The 23,578-nt window shown below is 40.9% G+C and overlaps 2 protein-coding genes across 2 annotated transcripts; both read left to right on the top strand.

The window, feature by feature from the left end:
• The first annotated feature begins 1,866 nt into the window (after positions 1-1,866).
• Positions 1,867-4,845, top strand: paqr7a (progestin and adipoQ receptor family member VII, a). Its single transcript, XM_079522432.1, has 5 exons — positions 1,867-1,999; positions 2,520-2,930; positions 3,134-3,298; positions 4,161-4,386; positions 4,603-4,845. The coding sequence occupies exons 1-5, from the start codon at positions 1,946-1,948 to the stop codon at positions 4,836-4,838; spliced, it is 1,092 nt and encodes a 363-aa protein (XP_079378558.1). The 5' UTR covers positions 1,867-1,945; the 3' UTR covers positions 4,839-4,845.
• Positions 4,846-12,608: 7,763 nt separating this feature from the next.
• Positions 12,609-22,265, top strand: sh3bgrl3 (SH3 domain binding glutamate-rich protein like 3). Its single transcript, XM_079522554.1, has 3 exons — positions 12,609-12,732; positions 17,563-17,730; positions 18,952-22,265. Exons 1-3 carry the CDS (start codon positions 12,688-12,690, stop codon positions 19,015-19,017), a joined length of 279 nt encoding a protein of 92 aa, XP_079378680.1. The 5' UTR covers positions 12,609-12,687; the 3' UTR covers positions 19,018-22,265.
• Positions 22,266-23,578: the final 1,313 nt, after the last annotated feature.

Here is a 23,578-nt window from a genome sequence, read left to right as displayed (position 1 = left end):
AACTTATCTCTTAAATGTTTTTGTATTTTTTGTGATTTGTAATTAAAGTCATTTGTAATGACACAATGAACATACCAGGCAACTTGCCTGGTGGCTGGTAGGAATTAAGGTCCACATCAGGGTACGTGGGCAACTTTGATGATGGAGAGGGCTGGGCCACTATATATTTCCACACTCACAGAGGGACACCTTGCATACTGTCAGACAATCACAGAATCTCTTCTCTTTAATATCTCCGTATTCTTTTTTTCTCTCTTCATAAATCAATGCCCTACTACTTCGACATGTTCTGTTAGGTCGACACAAAAGTATAGTAAAAAAAATAATAGCTGCGCTGAGTCCACACGTTTTGAGGTTGTAGATCTGCAAAAAAAATTGAGTGGTGCAACCACTCCCTTACGGAGCTATGTGTGTGGGTGGCTGGCTGTCTGGCTGGGTAGCTGTCTGGGTGCGTCTGAGCACGAAAACAGCATTTTTCACCACCTGTGCGCAACCTAACACACACACAAACACACGCATTAACTGTATATATGATGATTTCGGATGATGCCCCCCCCCCCACACACACACACACACACACACACATGGAGTTGCACCACTCACTTCACAGGGGTGTGATTTTTTTTTTTTGGAATCCTGAAATATTTTTGCTATTTTTGCCAAAAAAAGTAATACATTTATTTAATTGCAAATGCATTTAGTTATACAGTACATTACTTTATGAACTTAAACATTAAAAAGACAATATAATAAATATAGAATTATATTATAAAAGACTGAATAATAACAGCTGAAATCAGTATACATCAGTATTGGGATAACCAATAAGTGGGGGCCGCTAGTTGCCCATATATTATGGTCCACTCCACATGGACTGACACGTTGCTTTAACGTTGTTTTTCTTTTTCCCTTCTTCTTTCTTGCCAATTATTTTGTACTTCTTTTTCTCCCCAATTTAGTCGTTAAGCCAATTAATTCCTCCCCACACACATTTCTGTGTTGTCACTGACCGCATGCTGTCATAACCTACTCTGACCTACTGTACTGACTGCACCTGCCAGAGGAGCCCCCACCACGAGAGCCTCCGTCTTATTCCTCCCACCCAACACTCCCCATAGGAGTACATGCAACGACAAATATCACCCTTCATGTGCCCGGCTTCCCTCCCCGACAAAGCCGGATGCACCACGGTGGATTAGAACCCACAACCTCCGTGGTAGTGGGCAGGGCAGGGGTCATCGTGGTGGACATTTTTGACAAGATTCTATTTTTGCCATGGACTTACAAAATGAGTGGACAATAATAATTATGACCAGACCAGAAACACATAAAGAGATATAGCCCTGAATGACCATAAGGTTTGTAACTGTCAGTGTACAGAATGATGGAACCAAATGGACCCTTACGGATCCATTTGGTTCCAACACTCTCAGAGTGAAGGGGGTCCTTGCAAATAAAACTTTTGAGAACCACTATTGAACTCCTAATATAGTGTCGTAGTAAATAAGTGTCATATTCTGTAGAAAACCTGGAGACTGACATTCAGTAATTGTGTCTTATGAAATGAGAACATCATAATGTTGAAGAAAATCTATAATTTGCCACGGACAAGACCAAGTCTTTGCCACAAACACATTTATCGGACATATTGATAACCCCTGCACCATTATTATTATTTTTAAACGAGTTGTGAATGACATGCCCAAAATAGAGAAGCTAATTTGAAACTTGTTAATCCACTGTTACATTTGAGGTTTTTCCAGTTCCACAATGAGTGACATTTTATATTTTCTTGACAGCAGCCGACTGGCCCCCAGGGGCCCTTCCTACCCATCCCCCCCCCCCACCCCCCCTCCCCCCCCCCACCCCCCCTCCCCCCTTCGGCCCCTCCAGCAGGCAACTGGCCCCTGGCCTCAGCTAGGGGCCCCTCCTCCTGCTCTCCATCATGGCTACAATCTTCATGGAGAGAATCAGCCGTCTCTTCATCAATGTTCAGCAGGTAACAAGAGTTATTATATAGTTTAAACAAAGCAATGCCGGATGGCGGACGCACGTCTTGTATTCCACCAAGATCACCTCTCCACCTGTCACCTGACCTCACACAGCCCAGTGGGCCCACTCACCTTGAACAACAGCCAATCTAGTGCATTGTTGCTGCTTTACACACAATTACACTTTCCAGCTGCATTCTCACCAACAATGAAACGGAATGAATGATTTACAAACTAAAAGTAAAAAAGCTAATTAAAACTAGGTGCAATTCTGGGAAATTGCAAGTGTAGTTGCTCCATAGGCATAAAGTGTAGGCCTATCTATAATAAGAGACTAAGTATTATGCGTGTCTTAAGTACCAGGTCTTATTACTTAACTTAAAACCTGGAGGCGTGATCAATGCCATTTGGCTATTCTGAGTGGCCAAACAGCATTGACCACGCCTCCAGGTCTTAAGTTAAGTAATAAGACCTGGTACTTAAGACACGCATAATACTGCCCTAATGGAGGAAATGCACTTTTTGCAGGTGAGGCAGGTGCCCCGCATGCTGACCGAGGCGGTGCCCTCCTCCATGCCCGGTACGCTACCGGACACCGAGGTGCCGCCGTTCTTCCGGGAGCGCTACATCCACGGCGGCTACCGCCCGCTCCACCGGCGATGGCGCTACTACTTCCTGTCACTGTTCCGGCGTCACAACGAGACCCTCAACATCTGGAGCCACCTGATCGGGCTGATGGCGGTGGCCGTCAGGCTCCGTCACCTCGCGGAGACGGTGGACTTCTTTGCGGACGCCCACTCGTGGCCGCTGGCGATCCTCTTGGCGTCCTCGGGGGGCTACATGGCGTGCAGCGTCACTGCCCACCTCCTGGCGGGCAAGTCGGAGCTGTGCCACTACATGTTCTTCTTCCTGGACTATGTGGGCGTGGCACAGTACCAGGTATACAACAACGTTGTAATAGTTTTGGATTTTTAGTTTTAGTTATATATTATATATATTATTTGTCAGGTCCAGGACTGAAAAGGTAAGTATTGAAAACTTAACAAAAGATAGCATTTAAAATGTATTCAGTTACAGATGAACCACCAACAAAAACACCAAACCTTTAATGTTAATACAGTCATCCTGGTTGTGGTTTCCAGTACGGCAGTGCGGTGGTGCATTTCTACTACGCTGTAGAGGAGAGCTGGCACCGGCGCGTAGTGGCCGTCTTCATGCCGGCCGCCAGCGTGCTCTGCTGCCTGAGCTGCCTGGGCTGCTGCTACGGAAAGTACCGCAACCACAGCCTGCCGCCATGGGTGCGCAAGGTGGGTGTCAATAAGTGCTTTTACTCAAGTACTGTTACAAGTGGACATGAACCACTTTGACCCCAGCATTACGTATTGTGGTTAATACTAGATCAACAAGCTCACAACATGTCACGTAGCTTAGCTTTCCCCGCGATAACAGAAAACAGAAAATCACTCGTATGGAGCCCCTCGGAACTCTGGTCAACCATAATAGGGTTTAAACCCATACGTTCTTAAGCAGAGTTCCACAGAGTTCCTCTATATGAGTGACTTTTCTGTTTGGCCTGGGTCTTGTACGTAATAGGTACTTCATAGATGACTTTGGCTGGATGAAGCCTGAGATCCACATCAAGTCACATCGTTCCCATGTGGATCTCGGATCTAGTCTACATGATTAGACTTTTAATCGATCTATTGTATTTGTAATTGTTTTTGCACACAATATTGAGGAGGGTCTAAGTATAAGACTGCCTACAATATTGTCACAGCTGTATTGTAAGCGAATGCTGAAGGATGATGAGGCCCATGCTTTGCTCTGGATCGCATTAATATCTTCACTGAAAAATAGCCGATCTACAAGCTCACAATGAGTCGCAATCTGATATTTTCCTGCGAAAGGTTTCCCCACAATACGGATGATGGGTCAGTGTCTTAGTCAGAGGAGGGCTGTGGGTAGTTCAGAAGCCTGCTTAGTCAGTGATAGTGAGGACCAATTATATGAACATAGGTTTAAAATGGTTGAAGTGCTCCTTTAAAGGAGAATTCCAGAGTAGCCAATTTCTTTCTTCTTCTTCCGAATTCTGATGATAATATATCCATTAACCACTGGTAGAGGTGAGGTTTTAGTAAAAAGAATAAAAGTCATACTTTCTTCCACTAGGTGGGGCAGGTGGTTCCGTCTGCATTGGCATACGCGTGGGACACCAGCCCCGTGTTCCAACGGCTCCTAAACTCCTGGAACGCACGCCACCAAGACTACGCCCACCACGAACAAGACCCCGCCCTGCTTTTCCACTTCGGACAAATTAGTTTTTTCCTGCTGTGTGCGTTCTTCTTCACCAACCCACTGCCGGAGCGCTGCTTCCCCGGTCGCTGCGATTTCATAGGTCTGAATTTTTGTTTTGTGTTTCTTTTCTTAGCAAGCTGAGGACTTTCACTACATTTCAAATATAAATATGGTACTGTTGAGTTTATATAGTGTATATATAGTGTATATATAGTGTATATATATATATATATATATATATATATATATATATTGCACTTGTATCTGATTTGAAAACACTTGAATACTATATGCACTTTGTTGTCCACGGCTGCAGGTCAGGGTCACCAGTTGTTCCATGTGCTGCTGGTTCTGTGTACCATGTGTCAGATACACGCCTCCTACCTGGACTACACGGGACGCCGGGCAATCTACACCCGTCTCCACGCCGATGACCAGGCGGCCATCCTTGTCGTTTTGTACGCCGCAACGGTGGTGGCGTGCGCGCTCATCGCGACCTTCATGATCGGCAAGGTCAAACGAGTGCTGGACGACAAGGTCAAAACCAAGTGAGGGGATTGCAAGACTGTGGTACGATGCTCGCTGTTGTTCAGCGTGGGGTCTGGGGATCACTTTGGGTCCAAATGGACCTGTACGGGTCTGTAACTCTGTGAGTGTACGAATGGAACCAAGCGGACTGGCCTGTAGACTCTCAAAAAAGGTACTGTAAGTGATATTTATTGGTTGAAAGGTAGTTATATTCAGATTATAGAGGGTTTGTTCAGTAACAGAAGTCTCCCCGTCTCTCCGGCTCTTTAATAAACAGAAAATACATCAATCAGGAGAAAGTACCCATTTATGAGCATCAATTTTATAGTGTTCCACTTCCAATTTCACTTTCAGTTTATCTTGTATATGTTATGAGTTCCTCTCCTGATTGGATACAATTGGTATCCCTGACCTAAAAATGCAATTTCAGTTTGCTAAAGAGCTTGAGAGACTGGTATACCCGTTACTGAACATGAACAAACACTCTATAGCAATGATGCTTACTATCAGAATATAGAGATATTTAACATCAAGAGATACTAAAAGGTGTCAAATGTGGGTCCTTGAAATGAAAAAGTTTGAGAGTCACTGAACTAGCTTATTCATATTATGTCTATGTGATATAGATGCCTGTAACTTTAATGCTAATTTTGTACATTTGTATTATGTGTGAATTCTCTCACGGTAGCTTTCAAAGTTGGACTAGCTTTTCCCACTACAGATTTGCATCCTTCACCTAAAATTATATTTTTCTATAATAGCAAAATGCTAGACACTAGAGGGCTAATACTACTATATGTATATGTATTTTATAGAAAGTCTGTATGTATTTTGATAACTGGTTGTAACGTAATTGGGAGTTTCGTACATTCAGCTGTGACGTTTTCTAGAAAAGTAACCACTTAAGCCCCACAAATCCATAATGGTTGAGCGGACACCCTCAGGGCTCTTTACAAGAGTCTTTTCTGTTTTCTGTTATTGTGGGAAACTAAACGTGCTCTCAAATTTAAGGGGGCATAAGGCATATTAAAATAGAGCTATTAGTCACGTTAGGACTGCTGTAAGATAGTATTTACAAAATAGAGTGAAATTTAGGTGACCTTCACACCTTCACAACAGCATAATTCGAATCCTAATGCGCATCAAAGAACCGCATTCTACTCCGACCAAAAACGGGGGTTTCGCTTCGCTTCCAATCGCACTTGATTACGATTCTGTGCAGGTGTGAATGCAATCCGCATCAAATAAAGGAAATGAAGCAAACAATGTGGCGGGTGAGGAGCTAAACACAGTTGGAGACGGAGAAGGCATATTTTACGCAGCGCAAAGATGTCCCGTTACCGTGGATAGACGTGGTTGAATGAGAAGACCGAAGCCCATGGTCGAAATGAGGACGAGTACATTAATCAATTGCTTAAGGAAACACATAAAAACACTGCAGTGTAGCCTACAGAATATTCTGTCTGTCTGTCTGTGCGTGCCGTAAACATGGAGTGCTGTCACTGTGTGGGGACTTAGGCCAGGGACCTTTTCTGTCTGTGCTGTGCCTCTATGCCCAAAGGAACAGTGCGTGCGAAGGGGGAGAGAGAGAGAGAGAGAGAGAGAGAGAGAGAGGTCCAGTCCCCGACGGCACGAAACATGCACGTTATGAGTATAATTTTAACACCATAGATTTCACTGTGTAGGCTATAGTTTATGAATTGAACACATTGATACAATTCCCTGCTGCGTTTCCTTGCTGCGCTTGACACAGCCAGTGTGAAGGCAAACCACAGCAAATTAAATATGCAAGAATCCCAACTTCTCCGCCCATCCGCATCGAGTCTACCGAAGTATTAGGTGAGAATGTGACCTTAAAGTGACCTCCAATTCACTTAACAGTCAGATTACGACTCATTCATTACGACGATTCACTCACTTAAGTGAGTGAATATTGTGCTAAATACACAGAGGACTTCAAATTGGCATTTCACCATTCTGTAGTTTTACAAATCACCTACAGTAGTAGCCTGGCTAATAAACCAGACTCAAATCACACTGTCGTGTGGTATTTGAGTCTGGAGATGCTGTGTATGGATCTTGTTTCCTGGGGGGCGGGTTCAAACATTTTCTCTTTGACGCAATTGGTCAGAGCTACTGTCAGTCAAAGGTCTCAAGCATTGAACGTCACTATACCAAAGCCCACCCATATTGCATACCGTGTCCCGATTGGCCACACCAGTTCTCTGGTGTAGGAAATGGGCGTACAATTGAGCCTCTCCAGACCGTAATCCGCCGGCATTTTTTTTTGCCAACGGCTGATTCGGTCTGGCTTAATAGCCAGGCTACTACAGTAGGCCTACCAGTTTTTCACCTGTCTATATCTGCTGCAACATTACCTGTATATCTGCTACATACAACATACAGTATGCCTGTCTATCTGCTACAGCATTACCTGTGTATCTGCTTCTAATTACGGTTCGTCTAATGAATGTTACTCATCAACAACACACACATCCCTGCTTCTGGTGACTGATATTGTCCTAATGAAGACACATTGAAAACACGTCCCTGCTTCTGCTGGTTCTGGTGAGGTGATTGATATTGTCCTAATGCTACTCATCTAAAACACACATCCCTGCTTCTGGTGACTAATATTGTCCTTCTAATGAGTAATAGACACATTGATAGACACACATCCCTGCTTCTGGTGACTCTGATATTGTCCTTCTAATCCTGGTGATTTAGGGCAGATTCACACTATGATCCCGGGTGCGCACTCGGGGCCACTTGGCAGCTATTTTAATCTTGGTAATTTAAGTATAGTTTGATGCCAATACACATAAGAAAAAGTTTTTGAATAAGGTATTGCTACTTTTAATTATAGGTAATTAATGCATAAGCAAAGGAAGTACACCTATCACCTCTGCTTTGTCCAGCTGTTTGGAGTTTCTAATCTTTCCCTTTTGTATGTGTGTTGGACTCTGACGCAAGCAACACCCAACACTAACTCTGATTGGCTCCTACTCACTTGCAGGTTGCCATGGTGATCCCTAAGTAAACACCCGTTCTGCCAGTAGGTTTCAACATGTGTGAGGAGAGTGTACTACATAAATGCACATGTATATGTACATATTCTCCCCAGATAGTTATTCAATACAGTTAGTAACATGCAGGCCTTCTGTCCAAAGAAATTCATTGATGTGACTGTGCAAGCTGTACCGAACAATTTGGACAATCTGGAAATTGTATTCAATTGATTTGTAATTTATTTATTTTGAATTTTATGAAGTAGCTAGGCTATATTGTCAAAAATAATATTTGATATTTGAAATAGAATCCAGTAAGCAATAAAGGAGTTTTTTTAATGCAATCAACACCACCATCAGTGTGTTTTTTGGTTGATCACAGAACTCTAATCTACATCCTGTGTGAAGTGAACTGTAGCTGTTATCAGTTTTGGAAAGTAACTAGGTACATTTAGCCTACACAAGTACTGTATGTTGTGATTTGGGTGACCATCTATAAGGTCTCTAGAAGTCTCCATCTAAACCTTGGAGTGGTGGGTGAGGATCCATCGAGTCAGATAAGAACAGAATGAGCAGGAACAAGCATGCATCTCATATCATATTGCACATAGACTCAGTAGCTACCTCCGATACAATCATCATGCCATGGTTATATATGCTTATGCAGATACATGTTTTGTCACTGAGTCAGGCAGCTGAGGTCATAAATCATAACACTGTACTCAAGTACAAATTTGAGGTACTGCTACTTTACTTGAGTATTCCCATTGTGTTTATACTTTATCTAGCCTACTTCACTTTATCTCAGAGGCATATTGTGGTACTTTAAGTATATTTTGATGCCAATACTTTTGTACATAAGTCAAATTAGTTAACTGAGTAGTGAGTACTTCTTCCAGCACTGGATGTTAAAATAAGTTGATCACATGCATCCAAAGTGAAGTTTGGTCCAATACTGCCCTCAAGTGGACATTAAGTCAACTTCATGTTGGACAGTCAGAAGCAGAGATATAAGCATATTTAACTAAGCAATGGTGGAAAGTTGGAAACCAACCTAGTACTTGAGTCAAAGTATACTCCTGGTCAAATATTACTGAAAGTTGCAGTGTAACATTTTCTGTCTTTTGAAAAGAACTGGAGTACTTGCTTTTTATCAATGCATCAATGCATTTGATCAATGCATTGCTGCACTTAACGTGAGGAATTACCCCCTAAAGTGGCACAATAAAATGTAATTTGGTCGAACCTGTACGGTAGAGTATTCAATAGAATTGGGGTGGTTGTATTTTGTCTCCCTGCTCTTCTATTGAGACATTTAGATCGTGCCAAAGGTCATGTCTCACCTAGACACATCTGACACAACTTTTGACTTGATGGTCAAGATTCAATTCATCCCCTTAGGCCGAGCAAGCAGGCGGGCTCTATTAGCGCAATGGTAACCGGGTTCATATCCGGGCTAGAAGAGGAAAGTTGCATAGTGCAGATTTAACATAAATTAAAAAAAATAAAATAGAAAAAGTGTTTCCCCTAAAATAAACAAATAAGGTCAAATATCAATTTTCACTATATTTGAAACAGGACTAAGTGGTTATTTCATGGTCCCTTCCTAGAAATGTACAATATTTGTCTTTTAAATATTGGTAGAGTGTAAGTCCTAATCTTAAAACAAACGAATGAATGAATGAATGAATGAATGAATGAATGAATGGATTAATGAATGGATGGATGGATGGATGGATGGATGGATGGATGGATGGATGGAGGGACGGACAGACGAATGAATGAATGAATGAATGAATGAATGAATGAACAATTAAAAAGCACAGATACTCAAAACATGTATTTAAGTACAGTACTCACGTAAATGCATTACTTAGATGACTGTCCACTGTATGAAGTGAGCAGGCATACAGTGTGCAGACTGGTAGAGTATTCATAGTAAGTCATGCGCCTCAGTTCCTCAATAAAAAAGCTGATTCAGCACAATAATATTGGATGCCGTCCCACATTCTCTGCTTCCTGCAGAGAAACAATGGACCTGTTTCTCCGTCCACAATAAAAGTCACGCGCAATGAATCTATTAACCAGTGAACAGTGTTAACAAGACTAAATAACTCGTAAATACATGGAACACAGGTCATTTTTTCTAAGTTTCCTGAAAAGTAAGAGTTTTGAACATAAGAGAATTCTGACCGACTATAATGACAAATGCATAGTCATAGAGGTAATAGGAAAGGGGCCAAACAAGGGTCTCTTCTTTTAGCTAGTCTTACAGTGATTATGCTGTGATTATAATGTTCTTATTTTGATCATATTCATAGCACCCACTTACTGAATGTTAAGACTCTTGGACTAGGTTTTCTTCAGAATATGTCTAAACCTTATTTAGTATGACACCATGGCATATTTGGAGAACAACAAGTACAAGTGGTTCAAACCCTGTACTCAAGACACTCCCCCCTGCTGCCACCCTTAGATCTCCATATATGGAGCTGACATGTTCTGACATTCCATAGGCTATGTTGATCTGACCTCATCAAACCCTGTACACAATTTACAATTTACAATTTAGGCATTTAGCAGACGCTCTTAATCCAGAGCGACTTACAATAGGCAAGAACAAAAAGCATGGGAATACATCACATATGTAAAAAAAAAATGCATTTATCGCGAAACATGCGTAAGCTAAGACCGTGACTAGAACATATCTATATAATGACACTATACATATAAACTATAACTAGAACATATCTATATAATGACACTATACATATAAACTACACATATATGCTATACACATGATGTATGAATCATCATGTGTGTTTTAAGAGTCCCCTTTAGATTAAACATTCTGCCACACTCTGTACAGCTAAAACCTTTCTTCCCTGTGTGACTCCTCATGGAGTCAGGTTGTTTGGATGATTCCAGGTCCTGGGACAGCTTGGCTCCTCCCACATGTTGTGTGTTTTGTGATTTCAGTGTGTTTAAAGCTGACTGATCTCCCATAGTCTCCTCCCACTCATAACCGTCTTCAGTGTCAGAGCAGTGTGAAGAGAGGAGCTGCTCATCACTAGTTGGTTGTGATGTTCCACAGTCCTCTACATCAGCTTGTGTTTTCATGTGTTCAGTTGAGGTGCCGGCTACAGGCTCTGTCTCTCTGTTTTCATCATCTTCACTTTCCACTGCCACTGGTCTTTGAAGTAGCTCCTCCTGTTCCTCTTTAATGTGTGGAGGTTGTGGTTCCTCCTGGACCAGACTGGAGCTCCTCTCCTCTTCAGGTGGAACCTCCTCTTTACACACAGGGACGTGTAGAAAGTTGAGATCCATGTGGTCTTCAGGTTCCTGTTTAAGGTGGTCTTCAGATTCCTGTTTAAGGTGGTCTTCAGGTTCCTGTTTAAGGTGGTCTTCAGGTACCTGTTTAATAGAACCAGTTGTGGCTGGAGAACTGATCTTCACCTGCAGAGTGGACTCCACACACTGCTCTGAGAGAGTGTCACAGCTCGTCTCCCAGTGTAGTAATGTCAATGATGACACATCAGCCTCCTCATCCTGTTCCTCTTTAATGTGTGGAGGTTGTGGTTCCTCCTGGACCAGACTGGATCTCCTCTGATGTTGTGGTTCCTCCTGGACCAGACTGGATCTCCTCTGATGCTGTGGAGGTTGTGGTTTGTCCTGGACTAGACTGGATCTCCTCTGATGTTGTGGAGGTTGTGGTTCGTCCTGGACCAGACTGGATCTCCTCTGATGTTGTGGAGGTTGTGGTTCCTCCTGGACCAGACTGGATCTCCACTTCTCATATTCAGATGTAACCTCTGCATTGTGTAGATCGATGTCCATATCAAAGTCAATGTCCAGCAGTTTGTTTTGTTTCTCCAGCAGAGTTTCTAGTGTCTCCATCTCTCTCTGGAAAAGGTTGACCATGAACTGTGCGGCCGCACTGAGGCGCTCCAACACAAACAATCTGAGCCGACAAACATCACCGCTTGTTGTGTGTTTGTCCAAAACGCACAATATGTCCTCTCCCACCACTGACGTCATGTGTTCATGTATCTTCAGCCGTACAGACTCCATTGGACTCGTTTTACCTCCTTTAGGAGACATTTACACCAAAGAGACTCTCTTCCAAACTACCGCTGTTTCCTTGGCTTCAACGCCGACGAATGGAACTTGAAGCTGGGCTGAATGAAGGAGGAAACACCGCTGGAGAGCCGAGATGATTTCGGGTCGTGACTCGTCACAACATTTCATTGGCACCGAAGAACCGACTTAATGTAACATAAACTTATATAATGTGTAAATGTTTCTGCTCCTACTGTAATATAGAATGTGTATTAAATACACTTAGAACTTATAGAATGTGGAAAATTTATATTTTCTCTAGATTAGGTCAGGATCAACAACAAGCTCCATATATGGCCAGTACAGAATTAATTCCATATGTTGATCTCACCCCCCATGCCAAAGCGCCAGCGCTCGCCCAGAAGTCTGCTGTCATCCAGGCGGATGTGTGCACGTGACCTCGCTTCTCGCCCTCAGGACGTCTTACTGGTTAATAATATGTCATAATGGATCATATCTAATTATTGGTCATATGAGGATTTAACCCATTGTATGTATGTAAATAAATGAATGAATGATTGAAGAAAGAAAGAAAGAAAGAAAGAAAGAAAGAAAGATGCAAGCCCAACCATTTTCAGGGACCGTCGCTGGCCGTTTGGTCAGCCACATTTAATGGTACTGTCTCTTTAAATGTACGCAGCCAGCGTTGGTTCTGTAGAGTCGGAGAGAAAGAGAGAGACAGAGCTGCTGTGTGTTTAGCGACACAAACATCCACAACAAAACCCTGCGTAAAAATAAACAAGACCATGGGAATCAAAATCTACTACACCACCGTTACTGCCAGCAGAGAGGTGAGTGTACACTTATGAACGCACTTATTGATTCTGATCAGCTTGTGATCACATCTTCTATTGATCCATAAACCTACAGACACACCCAGCTTGAATGAATGCCCTGGATATACAGTAGGCTATTCTAAATGCTTGGCCTGCCTCAGTGCCTTGAACACATGCATACACAGCTGACCATGACCACTGCCTTTATTGTTGTAGAAAATATCATTATAATGTATCGTTAAATTATAGATCACATCATGCTTTATATAGTAGCCTTTTAAACCCTGCATGGTCTGGTCTGTAAGTTGGTGCAGACTGCAGAACACACTGAGGCCAGAAGGTCCATCCAGCATCCAGGAAAAGGAAGGGGAAGTCATGTTGTTTTGTTCCGCGATTGGGTTTGATATGATTTCCTACATCTATGCAAGATAGCCATAGCCTTTCTCTCACGGTCTTGTTGGTTCAATATTAATGGTGCTCCAGCAGCATTTAGAAGTTAGAAACATTTGTAATGATGTCATTGTATATGGGTAGAAGTAGCATATTGTAGCATTATGTGAGTCTGGTGGCAGCAATAAGCTGCTATCGCTTCCATTAAGAGGATGTGTTTACTATTTCACTGACATAATATATTTATTAAAATATGATATGACATCTAGCTTTGGACCTTAAGACTAGAACGTTTATTTTTGTTGTTTGTTTGTTTGTTTGTTTGTTTGTTTGTTTGTGCATCTCTGTCAGTCTTACTCGAAACCCCCCATATATTCATTTGTACGTCAGGCCTACTCCACAGTCCACACATGAAGTAAAATAAAAAATAAAGGACCAACCTTAAAGCAACGGACGTTACCCGACCGTACGGGCCCTTTATGCTCGGTAATGTTCCATATAGTCTAATAAAGAAGTGTTTTAATCCCGCCTGTGACTGCATGAATATCACCGACGTATCCTCAATGAGTACTGTGGCGCTGTTTCAACAGGTGAAAGCCCGTATTACACCAATGGAAACGAGGGAATACAGTGACACCCAGATTTACAACACGTATTTATTAGTCTATATGGAATATTACAAAACACAAATAACCCGATATAACGGGTAACATCCATGTAGTTCAGGTGAATACTGTGTGTGTACATTTATGGAGAAGTATGGACGTACTGTACCTAAGTACTTTGGGGTTGGCGTCCAAAACAGACAGAGTGAGTCACACAGAATGTCAGAATCGGGTTGGTGGGATCTAATCTTATTTAATTAAGGCTAGTAGGCTACATTAAAACATGATATATCGGAGTGGTCTGCGATACCATATGTGTGTTTCTGTTTTCAATGGTGAGCTACAAGCAGAAAGCAGACTTTGTTGCTGTGTTTGAGAGGGGGAAAAACACTGCAGTTTGTGTGTGTGAAACAAACATGTGGCATCAATTATGTCTGTGTGGAATCCATTGAGATCATATGAGTATATGACCAGTCATGGAAAGAAGAACTCGGGTTGCAATAATACCACAATATATGAAACACTCTACTTGCAAGTAGGCCTATGAGTCCAGTATGTTTGTTTGTAATAATAATCTTATTACAATCTACAATAGTAAATAGGAACTAAAGTCATTAAAAGAAAATAGTGGAGTAAAAGTACTTGTAAAGTATTTAAATACTCAAGTAAAGTATCTCAAATTGTACTTACAGTAAGTACAGCACATGAGTAAATGTAGCCTACTTGGTTACATTCAACCACTGTTGACTACACATGGAAATGAATCGCAATAATCTTATGTAGGGCTGTCACGAATACACATTTAAATTGATGATTAATTGTCACACACATCATTTACGATTATCGATTTAATTGTGTTTTTGCCATTGGAAATTGGAACATTATGAATAGAAATTTATGTTGGTCTTTTAGGCTTCGTAATAAAAAAAGTGCACAGGGCAGATATGACAAATAATATACCAATAATTAACTGGCATTTTAATATATTCTTTACTTTTAAAAGAACGTTTACAACGCGTCACAAAGTGAAGTGTTGTCAACTTGTAGATCTGCTATTTCTGAGCACGATCATGACAAAATAATTGCGAATTATCTCAAATAATTGTGATTATATGATGATTATGTAATAATTGTGACAACCCTAATCTTATGTGCCAGAATGTATTATTACAATAGTGTGCCATGTTCCCACGTACCCTCTGAATGCCAGCTTATACCGTTAGTGCCATGCCCATGGGTGTGGTGAGTGGTGACTTCCTCAACACAGCCCTGGCAGATAACAGTGGAGGAAAAAGTACAAACATCATGTTTTACTTAAGTAAAAGTATCAATAGTACTGCAATATAGAAATACTCTGTTACGTAAAGTAAAAGTCCGGAATTCAAAATGTACTTTGGTAAAAGCACAAAAGTATTGGAATCAAAATGTACCTAAAGTACCAAAAGTAAAAGTACTCATTATGCAAAATGTGTCATATCAAGTTTCAAATGTACTGTATACAAATCCTAGCAGATCTACATGCTCAATGCGACGCATTGTGAGCTTGTAGATCGTCAAATGGCCTAAATGTATATAGGGCTGAAGTGGTGTTACTGTATGTTATGTAATAATAATCAAACTCTACAAAGTAACCAGTAACTAAAGTTTTCAAATAAATGTAGTGCAGTAAAAGTACTATATATATAATTGCCTCTGAGATGTAGTGGAGTAGAAGTAAAATGACTGGAAATCGGAAATATGTGTTCAAGTAAGGTACAAATACCTCAAAATTGTACTTAATTACAGTAAATGTACTTACTGTACTTGCTTTCCACTACTGGCAGATAGCATTGAGCTAATGGGACGTATCAATCATTAAACCACACAGTAAGATAACGAGACATTATTGTTTAAACAAAGGCACAGACAGTCACTGACCTCAAATATGAACCCAGTAGGTTAAAGTTCATGATTACTTTGGTTAACCCATTAAGACCTGAGGCCGATTCTACAAATTCCTTCTAAATCCCCATCGGAAGAAAAGATTTATGTAAAAATCAATAAACATATATATATATATTTTAAAATAGCACATGTACAAGCTTGCAGCGCGGCATGAAGTGAAGCAGGGATCACCCACTACATATTATATACAATTGTGTTGCAGATTAAACTTTTTCATAGATTTGGTAGTTAAATTCATATACTTGTTTGGCAGCACTGTTATCAGTGTTTGTTTACACATGGTCTTTTTTATTAGTATGTTGGATTCATTTAAATGTGTATTTTCATACAATAAACACACTTAAACCCATAATAATTAATATATAAAATATAGACATAAACTTGAACTTTAATTGGCTCTGTCTGACTTTTCCCCTCATTTTTGCCAAAAGTAGCTGATCTACACGCTCATAACGTGTCATGCGTTGAGAGCCTGTAGATCAGCTGTTTTTGGTAAATGCCCCCCCCCCCCCCCCCCCCAGAATTCTATAGGGTTCAAATGGTTAATACATTTTTGTTTTTGTCTTCCTATCCCACAAAGATTTGGTGGCCCCCTTGTAGTAACTGAGGACACCCTAGTCCAAGGGGTCGCTGACTATACTATACTATACTATACTATACTATACTATACATATATACTATAAAGTGCTATGACTACATAAAATGCAATTCTAGTGCTGTAACATGCTATAAGTCTGTATAAAATGCTATCTAAGTCTACATAAAGTGCTATCTAAGGGCTAGGGCAAGTGCTACGGGCCATGATGGCGTCTGAAAAGGTGGGTTTTCAGACTACGGCAGAACATTGGGAGTGAGGCTGCAGTTCTGATTGTAATGGGAAGTGCATTCCATAGTTTTGGAGCCAGAAGGGAGAAGAGTTTTGGACGTGTGGAGCGTTGTCCCGGTGTGAAGATACTTCCAGCTTCCCTGTGTTGGCTGATCTGAGTGCGCGGGAGGGTTTGTAGGGTTCGATCATACTTATCATCATCATCATATCATACCAAGATATGGGGGAGCCATACCTTTGGTTGCTTTGAATGCCAGCATCAGAGTATTCTGTGCGGGCAGGGACCGGGAGCCAATGGAGGGAACGGAGAAGGGGGGAGACATGTAAGAATTTAGGCTGGTTGAAGACCAAGCGAGCTGTGGCATTTTACAGGACAGTTTCACCTCTCCTGTATGAGTTCTAAATGTTTCAGGTTGAGACATTAGATGTTTGCCCGCGACCCAAACTAGCTATACAAGCACACAACGCGTCGCTTCACTCCATGTTGCAAGCTTGTAGATCAGCTATTTTCACTAAATATTCAAAAAATAGTCTTTTGAAATATATCCTTTAAATGTAGGAAAATTAAATAGGATTTTCACTCTAGTCAATACAATACAAAATGGTCCGTGATCCATAAATGGGTCCCGAGTGCCACTTTTTGGGAAACATTTCTTTAAAGGTAAATATTCCATTTCTCCTGTATGGGTCCTGTAAACCAGCACCCAGGGCAGGGGGTCCTTGAGGGAGGTCCCCAGCAACATTAGTTAATAATGTATCACAATCTGTTTAACCACTTTCGTACCCAAGCTGACGGTTGACGCAAGGGAGCTGACGCAAGGGGAGAAATTTCTCTCTGTCCCTCCGTTGCTTAGGGCTTCCTGCGTCGATTGTGTTCGACTCTGTAAAGCACTTAACCCTATAGTACGTCAGGGGTGGGCAACTTTGATGATGTAGAGGGCCACCCTTACTTCCACACTCACTCCAGAGGGACGCATTGCATACTGTCGGGCAGAAACCTCTTATCTCCGTATTTTAACACAAAAGTAGTATGATGCACTATCGTGACTGTCCTATTATTTATTGATTGATTGATTTCAGATCAAGTCTCAGCAGGCCGAGGTACTCAGGATATTGGAGAGTAAAAGTATCCAGTATGAGCTGATCGACATCTCGCTGGGAGGAGAGATCAGGGACGAGATGAGAGCCAAGTCTGGGAACCCCAAAGCCACTCCCCCACAGCTGTTCAACGAGGACCAATACTGCGGGGTAAGGACAAAAATGAAATGAAAATAAACGATGGTTTTAACGAGGATCAATAAATAATTATAAAATAAAAATATTTATTTACATTTGGGGGATATCTTTCACAATAATAACATATGTACATGTTCTAGACATTCTGATGATCACCAACACAAATATTACAGGCATTTTACTTACTTTTTTGTGAATACTTTCCAGTGAAATAGAGAGATGATTTTGAATTTGTGTGGCATTGTAAGACTAAACAATAGGACCCAATGATGATGATGATTAGGTGAAAAAAGAACAGGAAAACAAACAAAATATAAATGATGCCCTAAAGCAACAGTGGGTCTTGCAGGGTTTTAAGTAAAATAGCCCCACATTCTACTTTAGTATTGAGTTGACATGCACTTTCAGTGATGTAGGTCTGCGTCCTGCATCAGTGACGCAGATAATTGAGAGGATGCATTAAACTAACCACCAGGGCATCCATGGGATGCATACAACTTTATCCTGCTCTGTTATGGGACAAATTCAGTACTTATAATGTGGGACAACATCAGTGAATCTGTTTGTAGGGATTAATCTCCTCTCCAGAGAGTGTTTGCTGCCTCTCTTTCTGCATGCAGCAAGCTCGTAGCACGCACTAAAGCGAGCCACGCTGGCCTGCACACACCAGAGCGACCAGCAGCGGTCAGTAAGCAGCAAAAGCGATTTGATCACAGGGTGTTAACGACAATTTCACGATAAATTAAAATCCCCGCGATACGATTGCTGTGAGAGCTTTTATTTATCATGATAAACGCTAATAATGTTTATGGTCCAAGCCAGGGGTCATACACAGACAACAAATGTTTCCGTGGCGAATTTTGATCATATGACGCAATTACAATTACTGAATGTAGTGAATGAAGTCTGCAGGTTTTCTTCAGAATATACATGACATTTATTTACTACGACACAATGGCATAATGAGTCCACTAGTACTAGTGGTTCATTTGCAAGCACCCACTTAACTCAGAGTGTACAAATGGAACCACATGGATGTGTTACAGATCTGTTAACCATTGTCATTTAGGGAAAGCTCTGTATGTGTTTCTGGTCATATTATTGTCCACTCATGTATATCCATGGCAGAAATGTTATTGACAAAACTGTCCACCACGAGCCAGCATGGCGATGACCATGGTCCCAACCCTGGACAAACTGAAGCTGACCGTTTCTCTCTCTTCCTCCCAACAGGACTACGAGATGCTCTCGGAGGCCGTGGAAGAAGACGCAGTGGACCAGTTTTTGAAGCTGGCATGAAGAGGGGTTTCTCTCTGTCCCCCTCCCCTCCCCACACCACCACCATTTGCCGACCTGGAAACCTGTTCACCTCTCCCCTCCTCTCGGCCAGGCTGGCACTACCCACCTGCCCTCCATGCCATGACAAATGCCAAACACACTCAACTATCAACCTGAATCACAACACACACATTCCCTAACTAGGTTCTCGAAAACTTAAAAGGGGGTCTTTCACTTGAAAATACGTATGGGGTCATTCTGTGGGTCTACTCTGGCTTGTGTGTGCTTCCCCCCCAGACAGTTTTTAAGTTGCTTGTTTCAATATTTGATATATTCATTCCATCAGACATGACCCCCTTCCTATATAAACCCATTGTAACTTCAACTTCACATATTCAAGTAGACGTTAAAATGACCTCAGAAGTGTTTTTAAGTGAAAAACGCCTTTAACCACTGTTTGCCTCCCAAAAGATTCTTAACCACTGTAACTGCAAAATGGCACTTGGGTAGAGGTCTGGGTTGAGTAGTTACCTTGCCGTGAGGTAACTCTAAATATTAGTGAGATATCTTCAATAGTTGCTAGTGTATGTTGATTAGGAATTGAAATGTCCTCATTGACAGCGAAACAGTTCTGAAAGTCACTCTTTTTAGTTTTTTTAAGCACATAAACGAATGCAAACAAAGTCAAACAAGAACAACACAAAACTAGGTACGGCTTTTTATATATTGTCAGAATCGGCTTTGTATTTGTTTATGTGCTAAATTAGTTACCTTAAGAGTTCCTTCAGTGTACAATGCAAGTCAATGAGGAGAGGTGTTATTGATTTCCCCTCAACGGAGCAACTAATTGGAAGATATCACACTGATATTTGGAGTAACACCATGACAAACCTCTACCAAAGTTGCATTGCGCTTTAAGTTTTGTTTTTGTTTCATGTGTTATACAATGTCTTTTTTTTTTCTGTGCTGAATGTTGTCTTTTCTGACATGCTAATCACTTATCAGTCTTAATGTAACTAATCGCTCGTTAGGCCTTGTTAGGAATCAACAGGGCGACTAGATAACGAGGTCAGCTAATCTGGGCTCGCTGTGACCACATGATCAGATCAGAGTAATCCATTACATTCACACGGAATGTCACTGATGTGACGTCCCTGCAAGACTGATAATCAGCGGTGGAAGAAGTATTCCGATTTCGCTTTTACTTAAGTAAAAGTAGCAATAATTTACAGGCCTACATTCAAAGATTATCAACATTTACTTGTGATACTTTACCACCGCTTGAAAAACCCTGTGTTCTCTTCTGGCCTTCATAGGAAAACCTCGAACTGTTACTTTTCAGGAAACTGAACGAAAATATTCAGAAATAGTGAAAACAGCCAATCTACAAGCTTGCGACGCATCCTATCGCGACACCTTGTGAGCTTGTAGATCAGCTATTCTCATCACTTTCGCTTGAAGATGACGTAGGGCATTAAGTGAAGAGAAAGAAAGAATGTATTGAAGTATGGATATACGAGGTTTCTGCCTGACCGTGATATATTGTATGTAGATCTATACAGGACAGAGAGTTGGCGGTCCTGGAGCTAATTCCATAGGCTAATTCTATAGAGCACTGTTTACCAAACACTGGGATCGTGGACATAAAAAAAAAATACTCAAAAAGCATAACATTTCATTAATTAAAAACAATTGTATTCTTGTTTCCAGTATTTTCATGACGAAATAAACGGGGGAAAAATCAAAGAATTCTATATATTAGAAAAAAATTAATGAATAGTCAAGACTAAAGAGCTAAAAGTTTGGGAACCACTGCTATAGAGGTCTAGACATCTAGCTGAGGATCAGAGGATGAGGACCTCATTAGATGGCATCCATGCATCCATCATAAGAAACAAGCAGAGCGTGATCAAAGCATTGATTATTATAAGGTTAAAACTCGGTGCCAATACATACCTGTGACAACGTTTGAGAGATAATCTGTAGCATATCTTAACGTTCTTAATGTTTCACTGTTACACGTCTTAAAGATATCAGATACTTAAAACGTCATGCCCTACAAAGCCCAAGTGCAGTAGCTGCGTTTTTTGGACACACCGACTTATTATTTTGTGTATCCCAAAGGTCACATTAGAGTTTGGGGGATGAACGATTACCTCAAGAACATATTTACAATTAGTGTAATATCACTTATTTTCCGATATCTCATTTGGCTGACCAGTTATAACGCTTTTAAACCCAATATTAGCTATTTTCCCCGCTGTAGTTACTGCACTTTGGCTTTGTAGGGCGGCGTAGCCTCTTGGTTCATGACGAGTTTGGAAAGCTAGGAAGTTGTATTAAGTAGAAAAGAATAGTGTATTTTGGAAGGTAAAAAAAAGAACTGGAGCTGCAAATCACATTCACGGTCCAAATCTCACGTTTTATTGTGGTCCTGTATCATTTCATAAAAGATGCACTGCACTGCACCTACGCACTGTCCAGAACTCTGCGGAAAACTGTGAGCACCATTTAGTTTTTTAGTTTTGATCGATCGATTGATTAAACTTTTTCAGTGCATAATGTGTTTGCAAACAGTTAATTGTTCCCATGATGGGTATATATCCAGTTAACTTGTTCATGTTTAATGTCGTTCCCATGTTTTATCCTCCTGTGACTCTGTCATTTCATCATTTGATATTGTTGAGCACATCTATGCAGTAAAATCCTGTGTTAGTGTAAAGTTGTTCACCCAACCCATGTGTTTTTGTCACATTTGTCACATGCCAATAATTTCATGACCAAACAAGAGACTCCACCGGTCATCACATTATTGGCTTAGGAATGTGACAAAAACAAAGAAATCTCCATGAATTCAAGGCTTCATTGGAGTGTGTAATTGATAGAAAATAACGAATTAAGTCATTTTTGGGGGTCAACTACTCGGAGTCCGAGACTTAAAACTAGCACAAAGGATTTTAAAGTGTACCAATAGTATGTGGGGAACTTTCAGAAAAACACAAAGTTTTGTGCACTGTTTTTTGTAAGTTGACACTAGTCGATGTGTTTGCTGGTTAATTAGCGACGCCTATCCACTATAAAGCAACGTCATTTAGACATTCCATAACAGTATATTATGTCTTTCTTTGAGCCTTTCTGTGCTTTGCTTTTTGGACCAAGCCCCCCTTGGCCAAAATAAGATGAGAATAAAGGAATTAAGATGCTGTTGTCTTCCAAGAAGATTGTGAAACGTGATTTAAGGGTTGAATAAAAATTGAACTGAGTCAAAAGTCTGGATTATTATTGTTGTTATCGTTATCATCATTTTATTATTCAGTCTAGGAGACAGTTGTTGCTGTTACACTTTTATGAGAGAAAAGAAGATGGGTAGATACACTTCTAAGAGAAATTAAGATTTAGTTAGATAGACACATACTAATTAGCTACCACCAAGTGTCATAATCCATTTATCCTACAGTTTCATGTGATTAACCTTTGAATTACAACATTGAGTCTGCATTTCACAGGAATCTCACAGGTCTCTATAACAATTGATTTCCAATGAAGCTCATTAGTCTAGTTGGGTGGGGAATTGTTTCATACATGGGGTCACACTGCCCTCTACAGGTAACAATTGTTTATTACATAATAGGCATCACTGATGTAGCTACTGCTGCTCAGTAAGATTGTAAGTAGGGATGTCCCGATCAGGTTTTTTTTGTGCTCCTGATCCGATTCCAATCATTTGATTTTGAGTATCCAATACCGATTTTTCCCGATCCGATATTTATATAATATATGCACGTTTATGCCATATATCACAATAGTACAAAAACCCAAATTACAGACAATATCCAGTGTAATATCATGATATGGATATAATATTGATATTAGGGATGTCCCGATCACATTTATCATTTGTACACGCACGCACGCGCGCGCGCACACACACACACACACACACACACACACACACACACACACACACACACACACACACACACACACACACACACACACAGTCACACACACACACACACACACACACACACACACACACACACACACACACACACACACACACACACACACACACACACCCTAGGAAGTATTACGGTGTTTTTATTAACATATGCATTCCATATTCCATAGGGCTAGACCACACATGGACATATGACATCATCAACTTGTGACAGGAGCAGCAATGAATATTCTTAATTTCTGAAAGAAATGAAATATTGAAGGTGTTTTTATTTTTTTATTTTAGTTGTAGAGGGCAAATATAATATTTTAAGGCATATTTGTCTTATTAGTCAGGGATCCTTTTAACAGTTTGTAAATAGTGCAGTGGTGCACGATTATACAATGATGCTAAAAGGATAACAGCAAATGCCCTCTATTGTGGTCATATGTATTCAATTCATCAAGACATATGAAGACACACACACACACACACACACACACACACACACACACACACACGCACACACGCGCACACACACACACGCGCACACGCGCACACACACACACACACACACACACACACACACACACACACACCCCCTAAGGATCCATTTGTTTCCTATAACTAACTATAGATTGA

This window comes from Electrona antarctica (assembly GCF_951216825.1).
Source record: "Electrona antarctica genome assembly, chromosome: 15".
NCBI classification, from domain to species: domain Eukaryota; kingdom Metazoa; phylum Chordata; class Actinopteri; order Myctophiformes; family Myctophidae; genus Electrona; species Electrona antarctica.
Note: the sequence above shows the minus strand (reverse complement) of the source record. Positions and strands in the feature narration are given on the sequence as shown.